Below are 20312 nucleotides of genomic sequence, written 5' to 3' on the forward strand. Positions count from 1 at the left end.
CGGCATTGCGCGTACCCCAGTTTGGGAATACCTCATCTACACTGACTGATGTGACATCAATAAGATATCATAGCGTTCACCTGGATTCACCTGGTCAGTCTACATCATGGAAAGATCAGGTGTCCTTAATGTTTTGTACACTCAGTGTCATGCATACAAAAGAAGATGAAAAAAAGACCACACAATGTCTCTTTGTCTCTTGACAATACAATGTGCAGTGTTACTAGACATGTCTGCCTGTGGAATCAAAGACCAACTGTTTTAGGATGTCAATCATTCTAAGGCATCTTAAACCATTAACCACTTTCATAAGAAAAGGTAACAATGAACAAGAGTTTTCATACAGGCTGTGTCGTCATGCCTAGTTAAATAAAGGTTAGATAAAGAATACAAAAATTAAATACCATCTTAGAAAAAAGGGGTCCAAAAGGGTTCTTCAGCTGTCCCCATAGGAGAACCCTTTTGGGTTCCATGTAGAACCCTCTGTGAAAATGACTATTCTACATGGAACCCAAAAGGGTTCTACCTGGAACCAAACATGCCATTTTTTTTCTAAGAATGTATGCTAGATGATATACATTTTCATGTGAATATTTATTGGAATAAGGGATGTGAAAGGAGTAGAGGCTGGGGTCTATTAATGAAGTAAAAATCATTTCATCTCTAAGTGTTATTCCAAGTTTTGTAGGAAATAATTGTGCACGAAATAAATACACATGACACATTATTTATTGACAAGAAAATGACAAATGGTTTATTGAAAAATGACACATTATATATTGACAATAGAGGAGGGATGTTGAAGTCATGAACTACAAAGGGCACCCAGCCTGATGTGACAGAAGCAACAGTCCACCGAAACTCTACCGCCCACATCAACGTCAGTACAACATTTCACTTCCTGGATTTCACAGGTATGACACACCCATAGAGATAGATAGAGTAGTCATCATGGACATTACCACTGAGGGATTCCACCATGCTTACGCCATTTTAAAGTAGTCAAAGTAACCTAGTCAACTGGGTGGGGATTCCTATGGGTTGTAGCCTCAATGGCGCTGCTCATGCGTTCACCGACGATACAATAGCACAGATATAGATGAGTTCTCTATCTATCTCTATGGACACACCTGAGAATTTTGTTTAAGTTAAATTGTTGGCATTTCTTGCGAATGAAAACACCCAACATAGCTGAGTGATTTAATCGCGTGAGGCACGCTGTTTACTTGGATTTTAAACAAGGAGCGCAGAAATAAGATTATAGCCTATCTTGTTTGTTTTTAAGCAAAATACATACGTATTGCTATAACCCGTGTTGTCGGTCGACTTTTGAACTAATTTCTTGTCGCACGTTCTGTGTTGGGGAAATTCGTGGAATATCGGTTTGTTTGAAATTAAATAAGACATTTTGGAGACGGAATGGGCGTTGAACCTTTGTCCAAATATTGTTTATAGGAGTAATTCACACGGAAACCGAGAGGAAACATAAAACAACACTTGACTGTATTTACCTTCGTTGTGTCGTAGGCTATTGTTCGGTAGGCTACGTCTTTCAAGTAACGGCAATAATGACGGCTCTGTGTATTTGGTCAATATTAGGATCCGCGCTGTTGCTCCTGTCTATAGTCTGCCAAGACAACGCACAGGTTACAAATGGAGAAGACTGCGCCGGGAATTTCAATGTGGGCAATGAAAACTTTGTGCTAGACACTGAAGACTCTGTCAAAGTAGGAGCCAGTTTCATCTCGTCCCCAACTGTAACCGAAGCTTTAGACTGTGTTGACCATTGTTGCCAAGACCCTAATTGCAACTTGGCTCTGATTGAGAATGGTGCAGAGAAAGGCTCGGTTAAAACATGTTTTCTGTTTAACTGCCTGTACAAGAGAGAGTATGTCTGCAGGTTTGTGAACAAAGTGGGATTCACAAATTACATTTTGGACTCAGTCTATGAAGATTACCTGGGAGGACCTGAAAGCACCCGTGGTAAGATCAAGACTCGACTCACTCCAGTTACAGGTAGTCATTGATTTATAGTCTTGTAGGCCTACGGACCAGTTTCCCAGATACACATTAATAAGCATAGTCCTGGACCAAGCATGTTTAATGTCGATTTAAATCGGCAATCAGGAGTTGAAACAATAGAGTATAGTCCCCGCCTCTGTTCCACTAACAAGCAGGAGAAATGGAGCCACTCTCAAATTCACAGACAGAGCTATGGATGCAAGGTGACCAGCCATGATATCAACGTTTATAGTTTGTATCATGTTTTGAGGCTATACAGGGTTGGTTTGCATTTACTTTGTATACAAACATTGTAGTAAAACATGCTTATATTTTGGGTTCTGATGGGTTACAACAGTTGACCTAAGCTCATGAGGTATTATTAAGTTGTGTTCTTCAAGAGTCAATTCATATTATTAATTTATGTCCAAAAATAGATATATCTATTGCAGATTGCCCATTTTTAAAGATATTTTTCGTCCAGTACTATAGGCTAAATCTAGAAACCAGCCCATCAAAGCCCATTCTTACTGATAATTACTAATACTAACCCCAATGTTATCCACCCCATCTCCTGCTTGTGTCCTACTGTGATTTCTTTAGTGTGTGTTTGGTGCTGGGACAGGAAAAAATTAAGAATCTCAGTGCAAATAGACTTATTATTATTATTATTACGATTGTTTTGATGGTAATTATTTTGCTGATTGGTATGGCTGCTCTCAGATGATGAGGATAAGTTCCCCACTGCCAAAGCGGGCCGGGACATTGTGGTCCAACCCAACGACACGGTGACATTGAATGGCATTGAGAGCTGGGATGACAAAGTGATAACTAGCTACAAGTGGGGCCTTGTGAAGGGGGACAACACGGTGGAAATTACGGTGAGGGCATCAACCGTCATCACCCTCATAATAATCTTACACTTTATTGTCCCAGAGGGGAAATAGTCTTGGGAACGTAGTATTGCTGGATAAAAAAAACGAGTACTATACATTACACGCTCAACACATACTCATCATCATCATACCCTCCTTTTCTTCATTAGCCTATGTGTTATTCAGAACAGTGCTTCAGGTTTTAATGGTGTGGTCTTGCTGCATGGTAAAAATACAGAATTAATGTGCACATTTGCCTTCAAAGTCTTTTGAGTTTAATAATCTGAATAAACACACTGATCAAGCATTGGTTCAGCTTAAATGCTTGTTTTCATATATATATATATAGATGGATGGATGGATAGATAGAAATGTAAAAGTCAGGTGCGGGCACAGTTGTATTTTTCTCTTATCCTTTTTCTTTCAGAAAACGGACCTGAAGGATCAGGTGATGCTGAGCAACCTGAAACCTGGGATGTACATCTTCCAGCTAAAGGTCACCGACTCCAGCAACCAGTCAGCCATGGATCAGATCTCCGTCCTCGTCCTCACTCCAGAACAGTCTGAGGGTGAGTACTGAATTGTGGTCATGTGTAATGTCCATGTTAAACACTTTGTGTATGTGTTTCAAAGCTGTCGATAACTAGGTTTCCAGCCAACCATTTTTATGTCGGATAAAAAACAGGCCGGATGGAAACAGAATATTTGTCGGTAAACTTTCCAAATGTCGACAAAACAAAACATTAGACAAGGTGCGTCGTTAAAATCTATTTTGTGAGAAATGTCGGAAATACTTCTATGTGCAAATATTGATATAATAACCATCATATGGAAGTAAACTTGTAGTCACACGATATGTTGTGTGGTCCGGTCCTCCCACTACGACTCGGGGAAAGCATGCAGTTTATTAGGCTCCCGAGTGGCGCAGCGGTCTAAGACACTGCATCGCAGTGCAATAGGTGTCACTGCAGGCCGTCATTGTAAATAAGAGTTTGTTTACACTGTAGGCCGTCATTGTAAATAAGAGTTTGTTCTTAACTGATTTGCCTAGTTAAATAAAAAATAAAAAAATTAGGCTCCAGATGAAATAAGTTATGAACTTCACAGGGGTGGGAAAGTGCACGGTGATGAGCTTGATGGTCCTTTCTAATAAATATTGAGGTTCTGTTTTTGGTGACATGATGATCGATGCTTGGCTGCCATTTGACAAATTTAAAATAATATTTTGTCCATAATAATCTCATCTAGGCTATACCCACACTAGCTGCAATCTGTTGGCTGGAGCGCACCTGCTAATACCAGAGTGGGAACACTCGCTATATAACACAATTTCCTTTTTGTATGAGAACCATCAGTAGAGTTGAAAATGTGATGGAAACCCATTTAACTTGTATTTTTTAGTAGGTACATGGGAATTTAACTTCAAAAGTAATTTTTATGTGTGCTATGTCATCATGCACAGCCTTTTATATGCCACAAGTCAATTGGATGGAAACTCATCTCTGGTAGGGAAAATGCACGTTTTTATTTTAGAATATTCACATGAAAATCTTTTGCCAATTTAGATGGAATCCTAGCTGTAGACCCCAAAATGTAATGGTTTTAGCTAGTTTAAATGTAAGCGGTCCCCCAAGGAGGATGGACTATAGCTTGCCTGTCACTGACACACTATAGCTCAGTTGGTATGTAGCATGGTGCTTGCAACGCCAGGATAGTGGGTTTGATTCCTGGGACCACCTGTAAAATCTATGCACGCATGACGGTAAGTAGCTTTGGATAAAAGGTGTCTGCTAAATTGCATATTATATATTCCACAAGAATGACCATATAGCTTGCCAGTCTGTACAAAAAAGGTTGAGAAACACTATTCCAGCACACGTGGATTGATGCACCAATGATATCTTTACTGAACAAAAATATAAACTCATGTAAAGTGTTTCATAAGCTGAAATAAAATATCCCAGAAAGTTTCCAAATTTTCCAAAAGCTTATTTATCTAAAAGGAATTAAACAAATGTCTTTATATTCCTGTTAGAGAGCATTTCTCCTTTGCCAAGATAATCCATCCACCTGACAGGTGTGGCATATCAAGAAGCTGATTAAACAGCATGATCATTACACAGGTGCACCTTGTACTGGGGACAAAAGGACGCTCTAAAATATGCAGATTTGTCACAACACAATGCCACAGATGTCTCAAGTTTTGAGGGAGCATGCAATTGGCATGCTGACTGCACGAATGTCCACCAGAGTTGTTGCCAGTTAATTTAATGTTAATTTCTCAACCATAAGCTGCCTCCAACGTTGTTTTAGAGAATTTGGCAGTACGTCCAACTGGCCTTAGACGCAGACCACGTGTAACCACGCCAGACCATCACCTCCCCATCTGGCTTCTTCACCTGTGGGGTTGTCTGAAACCAGACACCTGGACAGCTGATGAAACTGAGGAGTATTTCTGTCTGTAATAGTCATTTTTGGGGGTTAAAATCATTCTGATTGGCTGCGTCCCTGCCCAGTCATGTGAAATCCATGGATTAGGGCATAATTCATTTATTTGATTTGTCTGGTTTTCTTATGAACTGTAACTCAGTAAAATTGTTGCATGTTGTGTTAATATTGTTGTTCAGTATAAATTAATGTCATCCTTTGAACTACTCCTAGACAAACCTGGTCTTTGGTTTCCTGTAATCAGGCAGTTTACTAAGTATAGTCCTCTACCCTGCAGGAGGTTAGGATTGGTGCCACACACACACACCATTTTAATGTGGATCATGTGTAAGCAAAAGTTTACATGAAGGCAGGGCCTTTTTTTGTTTCTGGTTAACATGGGCTTGGGTTTTAGTTAAAGACATTTTTTTTTAAATTTTATTCACGCTTGAGCCAAACAACTTCGATACAGTACTTTAATTGCAATCAACATCATTAGGTGCTCTCAATGGTTTGTGAATAAAAGAGATTATTTTTGACCATTTTTAAGTGAAGCTCGTAGCTTTAAAAACATGTGTACTTGACACCCAACACAAGGAGATAACCGTGTGACCACTCCCCTGCTGAGCTAGGATGAGAACAGGTCTGGCGTGATTCACAGTTGAGTCATATCAGACAGTTTCCCAGGTGAGACCACAGACAGACAGACAGAATGGCATTCACACAGACAGGTACACGCACAGACAGACAGACAGAGACAAAGGTTGACTAGGGTGCCCTTACACAACCCTCTACTTTACTACCAATAGGATAGGAGTGGAAAAGTTTATTGGCCCAGCCCACCTTGAGTGTTCCACAGAATGTTGTGTTGCTAATTCCAATGAAAAAGTTATGTCACAGACCGGGAGAGAGATTTCTGGGAGTTTTGGAACATGAAATGGGGAAATTGTTTACAAATAGGTAATGTTTGTATCTTGGTAGAAAAAAAGCTGGAAACTTTACTGAGTACAGCAAAGGAAAAGCGGGAAGCCCCCAAAACAGAGTGCCAACAGACAGTAGACCAGTGCCAATAGATAGCAGAACTACACAGTAGATGCCACTGCAGGAAGAGCCAAGATGGCCATGCATGGGTTCCAGTGAAATAAATGTTACAAATACAAAACCGTTGCGCAGAGTCATAGCAACTACTACAACCTATCTGGCCCTTTTGAATAACATTTCCCTGTAGTGGAAAGACTTTCTCCAGAGCTTGGGACTACGTTTCTATCTGCAAAATTATGATTCTGAAATAATTATCTTTCAAGTTCTGAACCCTCATTAGTATTATTAGTGTCAGCAATTTTGGTCTTGTATTCTTTTGAACTTAACGTGAATTGTGGTATTTAGAGTACTATTATAGTTAGAGAACATTGAACGGAACAAGACTGTCAATAGAACCTTGTAGTCCTAAGCTCTCGAGCTCATAAATGTAAGGAATTCTATTGAATATAGTAACCCACTATATATACATACACACACACTGCAATATCCCAAGTGTATCGCTTTGTCCTCAGATCTATGGCCCCTATCACCTTATCTGTGTACTCCTGCTGTATCAGCTAAAAGTCATTTGTATGTGTGCTATCACTTAGCGGTTTATCTGAGGTAAACAGTAACTGTCCGCAGGCTTACTGGGTAGGAAGCTCCTCTTTATCTCTCACTGCTGAATCACTGACTTGATGAGGGTCCATAGCCTCTTTCAAATGTTGACAAACTGTTCTTCCACACATTGTCATCTGGGTTGAGTCAGTAAGTGCACACACAGAAATGTTTTGCAAAGTCTTATGAAAATGTAAGGCTTCTTATTGGACAAGTCCAGGTAGTCCCTCCCTCTTTCAGTCCTTTTTTTCTTCCGTATGATGCCGAATGAATGCAACCTATGGCCCAACCTATGGGTTGGGCCAACACTTGGTTGGTTGCTATTATGAGGTTGGATAGAATAGATAAATTAATTGTTGCGTTCACATCACTCCATCATAGCTGTGCTGAGTGACCGGTCCAATATGGTAACAAGTGGAAATGCCGGATTAATTCATGTTCAGTGTTAGCCCCTATTCAAGTCAGTTTTGTTGAAAGCCTTTGGAAATCGGAACAGTTCCCTTCCACCTATAAATCTGAAATGATTAAATGGGTATAAGATATATATGAAAATTCCACCAAGCCCATCAAAAGGAAGGGTAAAGCAATGACTATCTTTTTAAACCTATCCGATTCCTTCGTATTTCCCCAGAGTGCCTAGGAATATGGGCTAGGCCACTAGGGCCTGATTTGGAATTTGTAAAGCTATTATGCCTGGCTTCTGTCACGTGCTAGTCACAGGCCTGGGCATTTCCAGTCCTCAGGGGCCTGATTGGTGTTACACTTTCCCCCATCCCTAGCAAACACACCTGATTTAAACTAATTGTATTTTTAACTGAAGATCATGATTAGTTGATTATTGGAGTCTGGTGTGTTACCTGGGGAAAAAGTGTGACACCAATCAGGCCCCCGAGGACTGGAATTGCCCAGGCCTGCGGCAGGTAGCCTGGTGGTTAGAGCTTTGGGCCAGTAACCGAAAGGTTGTTAGATTGAATCCCCGAGCTGACAAGGTAAACATCTGTCGTTCTACCCTTGAACAAGGCAGTTAACTTACTGTTCCTAGGCCGTCATTGTAAATAAGAATTTGTTCTTAACTGACTTGCCTAGCTAAATACATTAAAAAATATATATATTCAATACATTCACATTACAGCAATGCTATGTAAAGCATAGATCATTTACCTATGTATCTCATGTAAAGTTGTAAAAAAATAAAGTTTCCCAGGCCTGTAGCTAGTGCCTTGTTGGTTGTCACACTCCCCTTGAGTCCTTTGTTGTCTAATACATCCCTCCCACTCATGAGGGCCAGACAATGGTGTATGTCTTTATTGAGTGGCAGGGGCACACTTGGAGGGGCATACCTCCAAGTGGCGCACCTGGTCTGAAATGATTGAAACCCTTGATTAAAGATGCAATAATGACCTGTATAAAATAAATTATTTAAATACTGGGCTATATTATATGGTCAGAACTTTTTTGGGGGAAATTCTATTTTATATTTGAAGATTGTTTAACAAGTAATATTTTTTCTCAAAGGTAGGGGTCAAAATGATTGACACCCCTAAAGATTCTTATAAATAGAGTAGTCAAGTCTTTAGTATTTGGTCCCATATTCCTAGCACTTAATGATTGTGATTCTACAAACTTATTGGATGCATTTGCTGTTTGTTTTGGTTGTGTTTCAGATTATTTTGTGCCCAATAGAAATGGGGAAATAATGTATTGTTTAATTTTAGAGACACTTTTATTGTAAATAAGACATCCACATTAATATGGATGCTACCATGATTACGGATAATCCTGAATGAATCATGAATAATGAGTGAGAGTTACAGGGTCCAAGATCATACCCCCAAGACATGCTAACCTTCTCTGTTATTGGTAATGGTGAGATTGTTAGCATGTGTTGGGGCTATGATCTTTGACCCTCTTTCTGTTATCAAGGATCTCAAACATTTTGGACCCCCACTGTATGTTCTATACATTTCTATCTCAACGTTCTCTAACGATGACTCTCCTGAACACACCCTTGTTGACATTCCACCATGAGCCTAAACGGTGTGCATGGGTACATGTAAGGATATGGTCACAGACCTCCTCTAATGGTGGCATTGGTGTCCTGTTGGTTGCAATAAGCATTTTATGGTTGTAGATTTAAAGAGAAGGACCAACACTGTGTACTGTAGAGCTACAGTATAATGTTAAACTGTTTAGCTGCTCAGGTTGCTGGACTTTGGATAAAAACTACTTTGTTGACATGTGTGTTAAAGGAATAGTACACTCAAAATAAACATTGGCGTGAATTTCTACTTACCTTGGCTGTTGTCGACTGACGGAGGGCCTAGACAGTTTTGCATTATGGTAAAACTGAGGGATCCATTATCACGAATAGCTTATATAAATTGCAGGTGCAATACATTCACATTACAGCCATGCTATGTAAAGCATAGATCATTTACCTATGTATCTCATGTAAAGTTGTAAAAAAATTAATATTTAATCAAACCAATATTAACCCTCCATAATCATCTCTGACTTGTCTGTCTGCTTGCCCAGGTCACTGTCTGGTCCCCAAAAAGGTGGGTCACTGTCGAGGAGCCTTCCCTAGGTGGCACTACAACGGTGCGTCAGAGAAGTGCGAGGAGTTCATCTTCGGGGGCTGCAAGGGGAACCGCAACAACTACCTCTCCCTGCAGGAGTGCTCCGACGCCTGCCATGGCGTGTCAGGTACAATGAGATGGAGCGGACTGTCTGTAGCCGACTGTCTGCAGCCGACTGACTGCATGCCTGCCAGCTGTCTTTTCATATTCTCTCTTGCAAGTTGAATCGATTGTCTCTCGTTTTCATCCTACAGCTGTGTCAGGAAGAAGTATTGGCGTGCCTACTGAAGGTGAGTAATGCTAACAAATTTATGGGTGCATAAACACTTCACAATATAAACACTATACACAACTAAAACACTATTCACCATATAAAAAGGTGAATGAACTGTGTTTACTTGCATGCGTACATACTATCCACCACATCTCCGTTAAGTAAGTGTGTGTGTGTGGTTTAGGGGAGGTTTGTGGCTCCCCCTGTAACTCCGGTCAGTTTACTTGTGACAACGGCTGCTGTCTGGATGAAGTCCTGGAATGTGACACGGTGGCTCAGTGCAGCGACGGCTCTGACGAGGCATCCTGCGACAAACGTGAGTCCACACGCAAACATACACACAGCAGTTTTTACTTAAATGGCTACACGGACTGAGTTTACCTTTTTGTATTTTAATTATTTTATTGCACTGTCTATGCACACTCACAGGACTCTACACACTCATGCACACTGACCTCTCTCTCACACACAACATGCACACACATTTATACTGACTCTATACACACACACACACACACACACACACACACACACACACACAATCATATACGGTGCTGTTTATCATATCCTGATGCCAATATCTATACATATCTACCTATATCACTCCAGTATCCCTGCACATTGTAAATATGGTATTGGAGCTGACTTACCCTGTATACTCTATAGCTTCTTACTTACTTGTTGTGTGTTTTTGTTCTACCTTATGTTATTTGTAGTGCTACATTAATATTGTTTACTGCAGTGTTGTTGGGTTTAGAGTTTGCAAGAAAGCCATTTCTCTGTACTTGTGCACGTGACATTAACTTGAATCTTATCAACTGCAATGAAAACAAGGAAGTCTGCTAAGTCTCAGGTCACTTTACCTCACACATGATCAAAAACATCTTAGTTTTAGACCATCCTTAAAGAGTGACTCTTAAAAGATTGCTGAGGTACTCTTCATGAATACAACAAACTGCTAAACGTTCCCATGCTGTGTTTGTACAGCAACTTAACATGATGCTTGTTTTGGCAGTGAACCAGACCTTCACTCGTCTGCTGAACATTGATGTGGACAAAAGTAGGGGTGAGTTGATTTTGATTTTCACACCCAAGCTTACTATAGCCCCTTATAAACCCTTACCAAAGCAATACCATTTATCCTACTACAGCCCTAGCACCCATACCTCGACCCTATTTACCAGTCACAACTCTAGTGTGCTTACTATCGTCCCAGCCCTAGATGCCCTGCCCAATCCTAGTTCCCCTACTACAGTCACAACCCAAGTATCCAGTCCACACAGTCCTGTAGTGGACAATACCTTTATCACATCTGTCTCGTCTGTCTGTCTCTCTCTCTCTCAGCACGCTGCACCGAGACCCCCAGGACGGGGCCGTGCCGTGCCAGCCACTCCCTCTGGTACTATGACCCGCTCAACAGGAAGTGCCATCGCTTCACATACGGGGGCTGTGACGGCAACGACAACAACTTTGACGTGGAGGAGAGCTGCAAAGAGACCTGCAAGGGCGTGACAGGTACAGAACTCTAGGCCTGTATTCAGTCTCCGAGTAGGAGTGCTGGACTAGGATCAGTTTAGCCTTTTAGATCATAATGATTAAGATTAGGAGGACCTGATCCTAGATCCTGGGCGGCAGGTAGCCTAGGGGTTAGAGCGTTGGTCTCGTAACCAAAAGGTTGCAAGATCGAATCCCCGAGCTGACAAGGTAAAAAATCTGTCGTTCTGCCCCTGAACAAGGCAGTTAACCCACTAGGCCCACTAGGCCACTAACCCACTAGGCCGTCATTGAAAATAATAATTTGTTCTTAACTGACTTGCCTAGTTAAATAAAGGTTCAATAAAATCAGCACTCCTACTTTGAGACACTCTTTGAACAACTGAGCTACAGTTTAGGGCTGCGTTCAGCAAAATGTTATGGAATGTTCAGATGTTAAAATACAAAAATATAGTATTTTCAACTGATCGACATGTAGAGGAAGGAATCATGTCAGTTCTATTTATGGTAGTTCTATCTGCAACAGTTATTACTTTGCAGCTGTATTGTTCAACGTAGTGCTCTTTTGATCTACTGTATTTATTTCAGGTCTGTCTCCTTTAAGTCTCTGTGTGGTCAAGCAAACGTTTTCAAAGGCTTTGAGGTCAAGCAACATGGACCATTTATTCTTAATGGCTGGGTGTCTTTTTCTCTATAGAACATGACGTGTTTGCAAGGGGAATGTTTGAACGCTACGAGGAAGAGGAAAGTGAGTCCGGTAAGAACCCGTCTGTCTATACCTCCCTCCTCCGGGAGTTAGAACCTGTCTGTCTATACCTTCCTCCTCCGGGAGTTAGAACCCGTCTGTCTATACCTTCCTCCTCCGGGAGTTAGAACCTGTCTGTCTATACCTTCCTCCTCCGGGAGTTAGAACCTGTCTGTCTATACCTTCCTCCTCCGGGAGTTAGAACCCGTCTGTCTATACCTCCCTCCTCCGGGAGTTAGAACCCGTCTGTCTATACCTCCCTCCTCCGGGAGTTAGAACCCGTCTGTCTATACCTCCCTCCTCCGGGAGTTAGAACCCGTCTGTCTATACCTCCCTCCTCCGGGAGTTAGAACCCGTCTGTCTATACCTCCCTCCTCCGGGAGTTAGAACCCGTCTGTCTATACCTCCCTCCTCCGGGAGTTAGAACCCGTCTGTCTATACACAGTGCTTGACTTGGGTGGGAGGTCACTGGAGCTGAGTACCAGCACCTCAAATGTTCTACTGATTGAGCTCCAGTTCCTCTTATAGAATATTGGCTCAAAGGTATTGTGGAGCTTCTACACCTAAACATAAACAGTACTGGAACCTTTTTCAGTCCATGTCGAGCACTGTATATCTCCGCCACTGTCATCTCTTGTTAGTGGAAAAACATGCTAAAAGTTTGTCAGTTGGTCTGCCTTGTTGTGCTTTCTCAGCATTCTCTAGTGTACATAGCCAGAGTGTATTCCATATACAGTGGGGACATTTGGGCTACATCACTTTTCAAGAGGAAAGCCCAGAATCTTCCCCTGATCTGTTTAGTTGTCGAAACCAGTGGTTCTCACATGATTCTTCTCGCCTAGCACCAATATATCTCATTCAATTATTGGCTTGAAAAGTTGAATCGGGTGTGTTATTGCAGGTCTGGAACAAAAATCCTGTGAGAACCACTGGTTTAGACAACTAAACGCTGGTCTAAACCATCATTTAGTCTGAATGCTTCTGTTCCTCCAGGCTCCATCGCTATAGCTATAGTGTTAGCGGTAGCCATCATGGCGGTGCTGGCTGCCCTGGGTTACTGCTTCCTGAAGCATAGGAAGGACCGTTCGCAGCACCAACCCGTGGCCACCAACGTCCCCCATGTTGCTTTCGAAGAACGAGACACCCTGGTTTACAACACCACCACCAAGCCTGTCTGAACCAATTGGCACCTGCCTGGCTTTCAGGACCTTGTTTTATTGTGTTCATGCGTATACACTGACCTAACCAGAGCAGGACCAGACCAATAAATACACACACTGACCTAACCAGAGTAGGACCAGACCAATAAATACACAAATCTCCCACACAGGTCTAAACACTCCAGAGGCAGTCAGTAAGTGAGGAATTTAAGCAACATTTCATTTGAATAGAGCTTTGGCTCTTGCTTGGGCTCCTCCTTGGACAACCGGTTTTTGCTTTCACAGAATTTTGCATTAAGGAGTTGATACATTAGCATGCTCTGTCACAACCATTCTGCGGAGCTTGAGTGAACGAAAAGTATGAGACATGGGCACAAATCCAAATACTATAACTGTGTGGGCTTTTATAATTGTGTTTTGTATGGAACACATTCTCAGGGGGGGAAGAATTCTGTACTAGGTTTTTCTTAAGATTTATTTTTTTCTGTAACTTTTTAAATTGTATTTATAAAATGTGATTGGTGCTAGGGTTGAGGTTTGCATTAGGCGTTTGTTTTGTCATGAAAATTCATAAGGAATACCAGATTTAAATGTAGGTACCAATAAGTGATCTATGTACATTTTTACTTACTGAAATGATTCTGTTACTATTATTTTTATGCACCAGCGTGTCTGTGTATTCAATTGTTATCATACTGTAATCGTTTCTTACTTTAAGTAACAACCATGACCTAGATCGTAAGGTAGGTGTCTGTTTTTTAATGTTCTATGTTTTGGTTTTTAATGTTTTGGTTTTTAATGTTCTATGTTTTGTGTTTTCTTTAACTGTAATAAAATCGTAATTCCATAATAGAACGTTGTGGTGTTAATATATAATATATACAGGGCATTACATGTTTCAGTTTAGTCACTAGATGGCGATATTTCACCAATGTATGCACAATATGCCTTGTGCATCATTGGTCATCTCCAAATCAATAGACCCAAACCACTATCCATTAGTATGTCAAATTCTTTGAGTTTGATTTGGAAATTAGGAATTGCATGCCTGTGGAATATGAGTAGCCTACGTAGCTACATTGCTTGGTCCAGTCACATGCTGTCTTATAATTACGGTATGTAGAGCATGGTTGGTCAATATCCTCCGAGGATATATCCTGAAAGTAATCTCTCCTTAGAGACATATTTAGTTCTGGGTGCTGATTATTAGAGTGAAAGCAATTCAAAATTGTCAAAATAGAATTTAAATTGACTTGTATGTAACACAATCACCTACTTGTTCTGAATATGCAAACACAGTTTGGCATCCTCCCCAAATTTCATAATCAAATGCGTAACAAGCCCAAATTATATTTTGCCTTCATGATTGCTTTTGGCTTAAGCTTGTGTATGCTTTCTCCTTCCAAGTGAATACTTTCCCCAAGCAATTTGAAGATTCCTGACAGGTCCTGACTTGCGTGGACCTGCCCTTAGTTTGTTTACCTCCAGAATAGGGTCACCTGTAGATGTTAGACTTCCTGCTTGGTAATGCAATCTGAGCTTGTTCAGTCTTGGTGTGTTTCTTGACTGATTCCCTGTTGGGTTATTGTTTGTCCCACTTCAGACACTGTAGCCTATTTAGCCCTTTAAACTCTCCAAATCCCCAGAATGAATATAAGAACTCAAGAAATCTGTAATTTACAAAACATTGCCGAGGATGTTTTAGTTGCGCAATTTTATATTAACTAAGGTGTTTGGTGCAGTATTTTTCAAGTAAAAAAATGTGCGACATGTCTTTGGTTATCAAAGTCAGACTGCTGGGCAGGTCTGTGTACCTGTCTATCCTATTGAATAGAGAGGAATCACCACAGCTGTTCACCCCATGTTAGTGGGCAAATGTACATATTCAAATTAAAACCCAGCCTTCATTTACCGTGGTGAAGCATGGATGTTCCAAACTCCGTTTAGACGAGAGTGACTTTATGACCAACATTATCCTAACAGTTTCTAGTACATTTTGACACTAGAATAACTCCGTCTCACATTGATGCCACATAGGCCATTTTCGAAGGCTCTTGCTGCTTTTTAAAGGCACTCACTCTAAGGTTAGAGTAAGGGGCAAAGGTAATCTGATTGTACTGTAGATCAATGATATGTTTTAACCGTAGATGACGAACAGGGACGCTGTTTTGAATCCGCGCAGCTATTTTGGAACTCAATTTAAAAAAAAATACGATTCTGGAAGCTATAGAAATGCATTTATTAATGTCAAAATAATTCTTTGACATATTTTCTATTTAAAAAATGTTGTCCTGTCCCCATTTAAAATAAAGAAATACTTACAGTACCAGTCGAAAGTTGACACACCTACTCATTCAAGGGTTTTTCTTTATTTTTACTATTTTCTACATTGTAGAATAATAGTGAAGACATCAAAACTATGAAATAACACATGGACTCATGTAGTAACTAGAAATGTTAAATCAAACTATATTTTAGATTTATTCAAAGTAGCCAGCCTTTGCCTTGATGATAGCTTTGTACACTCTTGGCATTCTCTCGACCAGCTTCACCTGGAATGCTTTTCCAACAGTCTTGAAGGAGTTCCCACATATGCTGAGAACTTGTTGGCTGCTTTTCCTTCACTCTGCGGTCCAAATCACCCCAAACCATCTCAATTGGGCTGAGTTCGGGTGATTGTAGAGACCAGGTCATCTGATGCAGCACTCAATCACTCTCCTTGGTCAAATAGCCCTTACATAGCCTGGAGGTGCGTAGGGTCATTGTCCTGTTGGAAAAACAAACAATAGTCCCACTAAACGCAAACCAGACGGGATGGCGTATCGCTGCAGAATGCTATGGTAGCCATGCTGGTTAAGTGTGCCTTGAATTCTAAATAAATCACAGACAGTGTCACCAGCAAAGCACCATCACACCCCTCCTCTATGCTTGACAGTGGGAACCACACATGCAGAAATCCTCCCTTTACCTACAATGCGTCTCACAAAGACATGGCGGTTGGAAGTAAAAATCTCAAATTTGGACTCATCAGACCAAAGGACAGATTTCCACCAGCCTAATATCCACTGCTCGTGTTTTTGGCCCAAGCAAGTCTCTTCTTATTATTGGTGTCTTTTAGTAGTGGTGTCTTTGCAGCAATTTGACCATGAAGGCCTGATTCACGCAGTCTCCTCTGAACAGTTGATGTTGAGATATGTCTGTTACTTGAACTCTATGAAGCATTTATTTGGGCTGCAATTTCTGAGGCTGGTAACTCTAATAAACTTATCCTCTTCAGCAGAGGTAACTCTGGGTCTTCCTTTCCTGTGGCGGTCCTCATGAGAGCCAGTTTCATCATAGCGCTTGATGGTTTTTGTGACTGAACTTGAAGAAACGTTCAAAGTTCTTGAAATTTGACTGACCTTCATGTCTTAAAGTAATGATGGACTGTCGTTTTTCTTTGCTTATTTAAGCTGTTGTTGCCATAATATGGACTTGGTCTTTTACTAAATAGGGCTATCTTATGTATATCACCCCTACCTTGTCACAACACAACTGATTGGAATAAACGCATTAAGGAAAGAAATTCCACAAATGAACTTTTAACAATGCACACCTGTTAATCGAAATGCATTCCAGGTGACTAACTCATGAAGCTGGTTGAGAGAATGGCAAGAGTGTGCCAAGCTGTCATCGGGGGAAAAGGGTGGCTACTTTTGAAGAATCTAAATATGAAATATATTTGGATTTGTTGAACACTTTTTTGGTTACTTCATGATTACATATGTGTTATTTCATAATTTTGATATCTTCACTATTATTCTACAATGTAGAAAATATCAAAAAAATTAAGAAAAACCCTTGAATGAGTGGATGTGTCTCAACTTTTTATCTGGTACTGTACATGTGATTTTGTCCTTGAAACATTTTATTGAAATACTGCTCCTTCTAGGGAGTGCCAATATGGCGGCCGGTGTCCATTAAGCCTCTCATTGGCCAGTACATAGCATAAGCAATCCAGGGTTTATATACATCATTGCTATAGATCTGTGGTAAGGGGCAGCTTTTAACTTGCTTCCAGTGACATGACGGTACTGTAGGCCTTCTTGCCTGAGAATAATAGCCGCAGTATGCATGATATGCTAAACAGTATATGCTTTATTCAGGAGGGGGAGTGTGTAGTGTCCATATCAATTTCCCATCCACAAGGGTCACATGCAGATAATCTATTGACTCCCCCATTTCCGATATGAAATGATTGTGTGGGTATAAACAATTTAACTAGGTTACGTTTCTGCCATATTGCTTAATCTTTCCAGTCCTTTCATATCTGTGATGTGAAGTAAACACAGACTTTGGGATAGGACAACACTTTATAGAATGTTCTTTTTTCATGTCCACCTTTTCCACAAAACACTCTTATGATGTGTTCAAAATATTGTGTTATGTGATGTTCTGTCAGGGGTCAACGCAAGGTCATGGTTACAAATTTGATGCATCACAATTCTCCCACAGCAGCTGGGAGAACAGAAACTGTTTGAGGTGATTGAGAGATACCATAGATAGTTCAGATAATATCTTTCACCTTCCTGGAAAAGACAGACTAGGGAAACGACTAGATGGGACAACTAAACAAGCGGTGGGTGTGGATTAATGGAAACTTGCTCAACACCATTCTCACACCAGTTCAATACTTTTTAATCCCTCAGGGAGAGGGAATGACTGCAAGATCCATCACTCTCACACACTCAGCCGGCAGGTTGCATTTGTATGTGTAACGGATGTGAAATGGCTAGCTAGTTAGCGGTGGTGCGCGCTAATAGCCTTTCAATCGGTGACGTCACTTGCTCTGAGACCTTGAAGTAGTGGTTCCCCTTGCTCTGCAAGGGCCGAGGCTTTTGTGGAGCGATGGGTAACAATGCTTCGTGGGTGACTGTTGTTGATGTGTGCAGAGGGTCCCTGGTTCGCGCCCGGGTCGGGGCGAGGGGACGGACTAAAGTTAAACTGTTACGTATGCATTCAAGTCAGACATGCTTTAATGTAGGCTATTTCTCACAGCTATTTGTCTGACATTGCGATGCTGTTACCATAGATTATCTATGGTTTTTATACTGGTGGAGCGGGGATAGATGCCAAATATGGACAGTAGTAGTCCTTGCAGGTGTAACAATTCCAACACAGTGTTCAATTTTATTCTTACACATTTGATAGTGATAGATATGTTATAAAATGTAATGTGGCATGACACCATCTTGCTTTTAGAGATTATGTGAGATAAAAAAAAACTAGATTACTAGAGAAACAAGCAAAAAAAATGGGGTCAGACTGTGCATTTATTTAGATATTTTTTTGGTGCATTCACCATCTCGTTGACTGAGGGGAACATGACACGTGTTGTCAAACCTACGTAGCCTACACCTTCAATAAACATGACCATTTTCGCATATTTTGGGACTGAGACAATACGAACACTAGCCTACAGTATTGCTCGTCACGCCAGCCCACTTTTTAAAAAATGCCTCGTGCATGTCAAGCAAAGGATGACTTCCTGCTGACGCATGTTTTAAATTTCATTATGCCGTGAAGAATCGTGGTGAATTTTAATCAAACGCTAGCTGTTAAACATTTAAAAAAAAATCTCTGTCGATAACTGTGTTTTCTTTATTTGCAGCGTTTTTTTGATGCTGACAAAAAGAAGATGCAAATATATATACATATATATATATTTAAACAAGTTCAACGAGGGACGCAGGGGAAAGGGGGCGGCGTTCACCAGTTAGTGAAATTCATGAAAACCACTGTACGGACAGAATCAAACACTACAGTTGGCCTACATCGTCTTGTCCAGGCGCAGTCAAACTCCTCGGAATTAGAAGAACGTTTTGAACTTTTAGGGTCATTGAAAAATTGTCAAATAATACTGCGAATGTAACCGCAACATTGTCGTGCCACAAGGAGTTCTCAGTAAAGTTTTAGAAACTTTCAGCACTGCGGTAAGTTGCAAAAGTTCATTTTAAGCCCTGTCAATTGATGAGATGTAAAAGGTTACAGCTGATACAGTATGATGATGTGTCGGAAATGTGCCTTTCGTCGAATTCGTTCGTCGGTTGTAAAAAAAAATCTGATTTCTTAAAGTTATTTATCTGTCTGTCTGAGGACATGGAGGACAAACAGCCTAATGTCGTGTTAGTTGTTGTATATGAGCAAACCGGCAGCTTAACGCAAATAATATGCAATTCTGTGGTCATCATCAGCTGATAACACTGAAAGACCATTGTTGAACAAAGGCTTTATGGTAACATTGTGACCCATTTTAAAAGTAACACGTTCAGATGCCTGAGAAAGCAGCTCTCATAGTTCTGAAACATGTTGGTAAAGTTGTTCTATTGTTGATTGTGTATGGTTGTGAAGAGTATATTAATGATCCAATGTTGGACCGCTTACATAAAGTTTAATCACTGACAACTTGTCATTCTGTCAATGCAAAAGAGAGAGACTACAAGTGGATGGCAGGTAGTCTAACAGTTAGAGCGTTGGTTGCTTGTTCAAATCCCTGAGCAAACTAGGTTAAAACAAATCTGTCGATCTGTCTGTCCATGAGCAGGGCACTAAACCCTAGTCACCATCAATAATGGCTGATCCCATGCCGTGACCCCACTTGCAGGAGGGGGAGTGGGATATGAAAGAAAAAAAATCACATTTCCATTTCACCTCACTTGTACAGGTTACACACTTGTACATATGTGGAACAGGACAAATATATGTACAGGTTACACACTTGTACATATGTGGAACAGGACAAATATATGTACAGGTTACACACTTGTACATATGTGGAACAGGACAAATATATGTACAGGTTACACACTTGTACATATGTGGAACAGGACAAATATATGTACAGGTTACACACTTGTACATATGTGGAACAGGACAAATATATGTACAGGTTACACACTTGTACATATGTGGAACAGGACAAATATATAAATGTATTTATCATAGGATGCAACGTGTCCATGAGCATCCATTTTGCCCCGGGGGCCGCATTCAGTGTTCAACGGAGGGCCGCTCGGAAAAGTTGCTGTTTCCTTGCTGGCAAAATTTGCAAACGATAGTCTTCTATTTTCGATACTCCCT

The 20312-nt window shown here is 40.8% G+C and overlaps 2 protein-coding genes across 3 annotated transcripts in view; both read left to right on the forward strand.

The window, feature by feature from the left end:
* Positions 1-1057: 1057 nt before the first annotated feature.
* Positions 1058-14045, forward strand: spint1b (serine peptidase inhibitor, Kunitz type 1 b). Of its 2 annotated transcripts, none has more exons than XM_071369504.1 (10): positions 1058-2016; positions 2725-2882; positions 3304-3445; positions 9477-9647; positions 9775-9810; positions 9979-10110; positions 10810-10860; positions 11139-11309; positions 11986-12045; positions 13027-14045. In XM_071369504.1, the coding sequence occupies exons 1-10, from the start codon at positions 1569-1571 to the stop codon at positions 13209-13211; spliced, it is 1554 nt and encodes a 517-aa protein (XP_071225605.1). In that variant the 5' UTR covers positions 1058-1568; the 3' UTR covers positions 13212-14045. The 2 variants fall into 2 exon arrangements, with proteins under 2 accessions (XP_071225605.1, XP_071225606.1); XM_071369505.1 differs by having other exon boundaries at positions 1065-1983.
* A 4703-nt stretch (positions 14046-18748) lies between these two features.
* The window catches only part of plekhg3 (pleckstrin homology and RhoGEF domain containing G3), a 119294-nt gene continuing 117730 nt past the window's right edge, over positions 18749-20312 (forward strand). Inside the window, exon 1 of the mRNA XM_071369502.1 lies at positions 18749-19165. The gene's annotated coding sequence lies outside the window, so the exon portion shown is untranslated. The remainder of the gene's footprint in view (positions 19166-20312) is intronic.

Source organism: Salvelinus alpinus, chromosome 27 (assembly GCF_045679555.1).
Source record: "Salvelinus alpinus chromosome 27, SLU_Salpinus.1, whole genome shotgun sequence".
Classification (NCBI taxonomy): Eukaryota; Metazoa; Chordata; class Actinopteri; order Salmoniformes; family Salmonidae; genus Salvelinus; species Salvelinus alpinus.

Bases quoted from the DNA above. Each gene is read 5' to 3' on its own strand.
- spint1b (XM_071369504.1), top strand. From the start codon at position 1,569: ATGACGGCTCTGTGTATTTGGTCAATATTAGGATCCGCGCTGTTGCTC. The intron at 10,861-11,138 runs GTGAGTTGATTT...TCTCTCTCTCAG, and splicing joins TGATGTGGACAAAAGTAGGG to CACGCTGCACCGAGACCCCC. The intron at 12,046-13,026 runs GTAAGAACCCGT...CTGTTCCTCCAG, and splicing joins GGAAGAGGAAAGTGAGTCCG to GCTCCATCGCTATAGCTATA.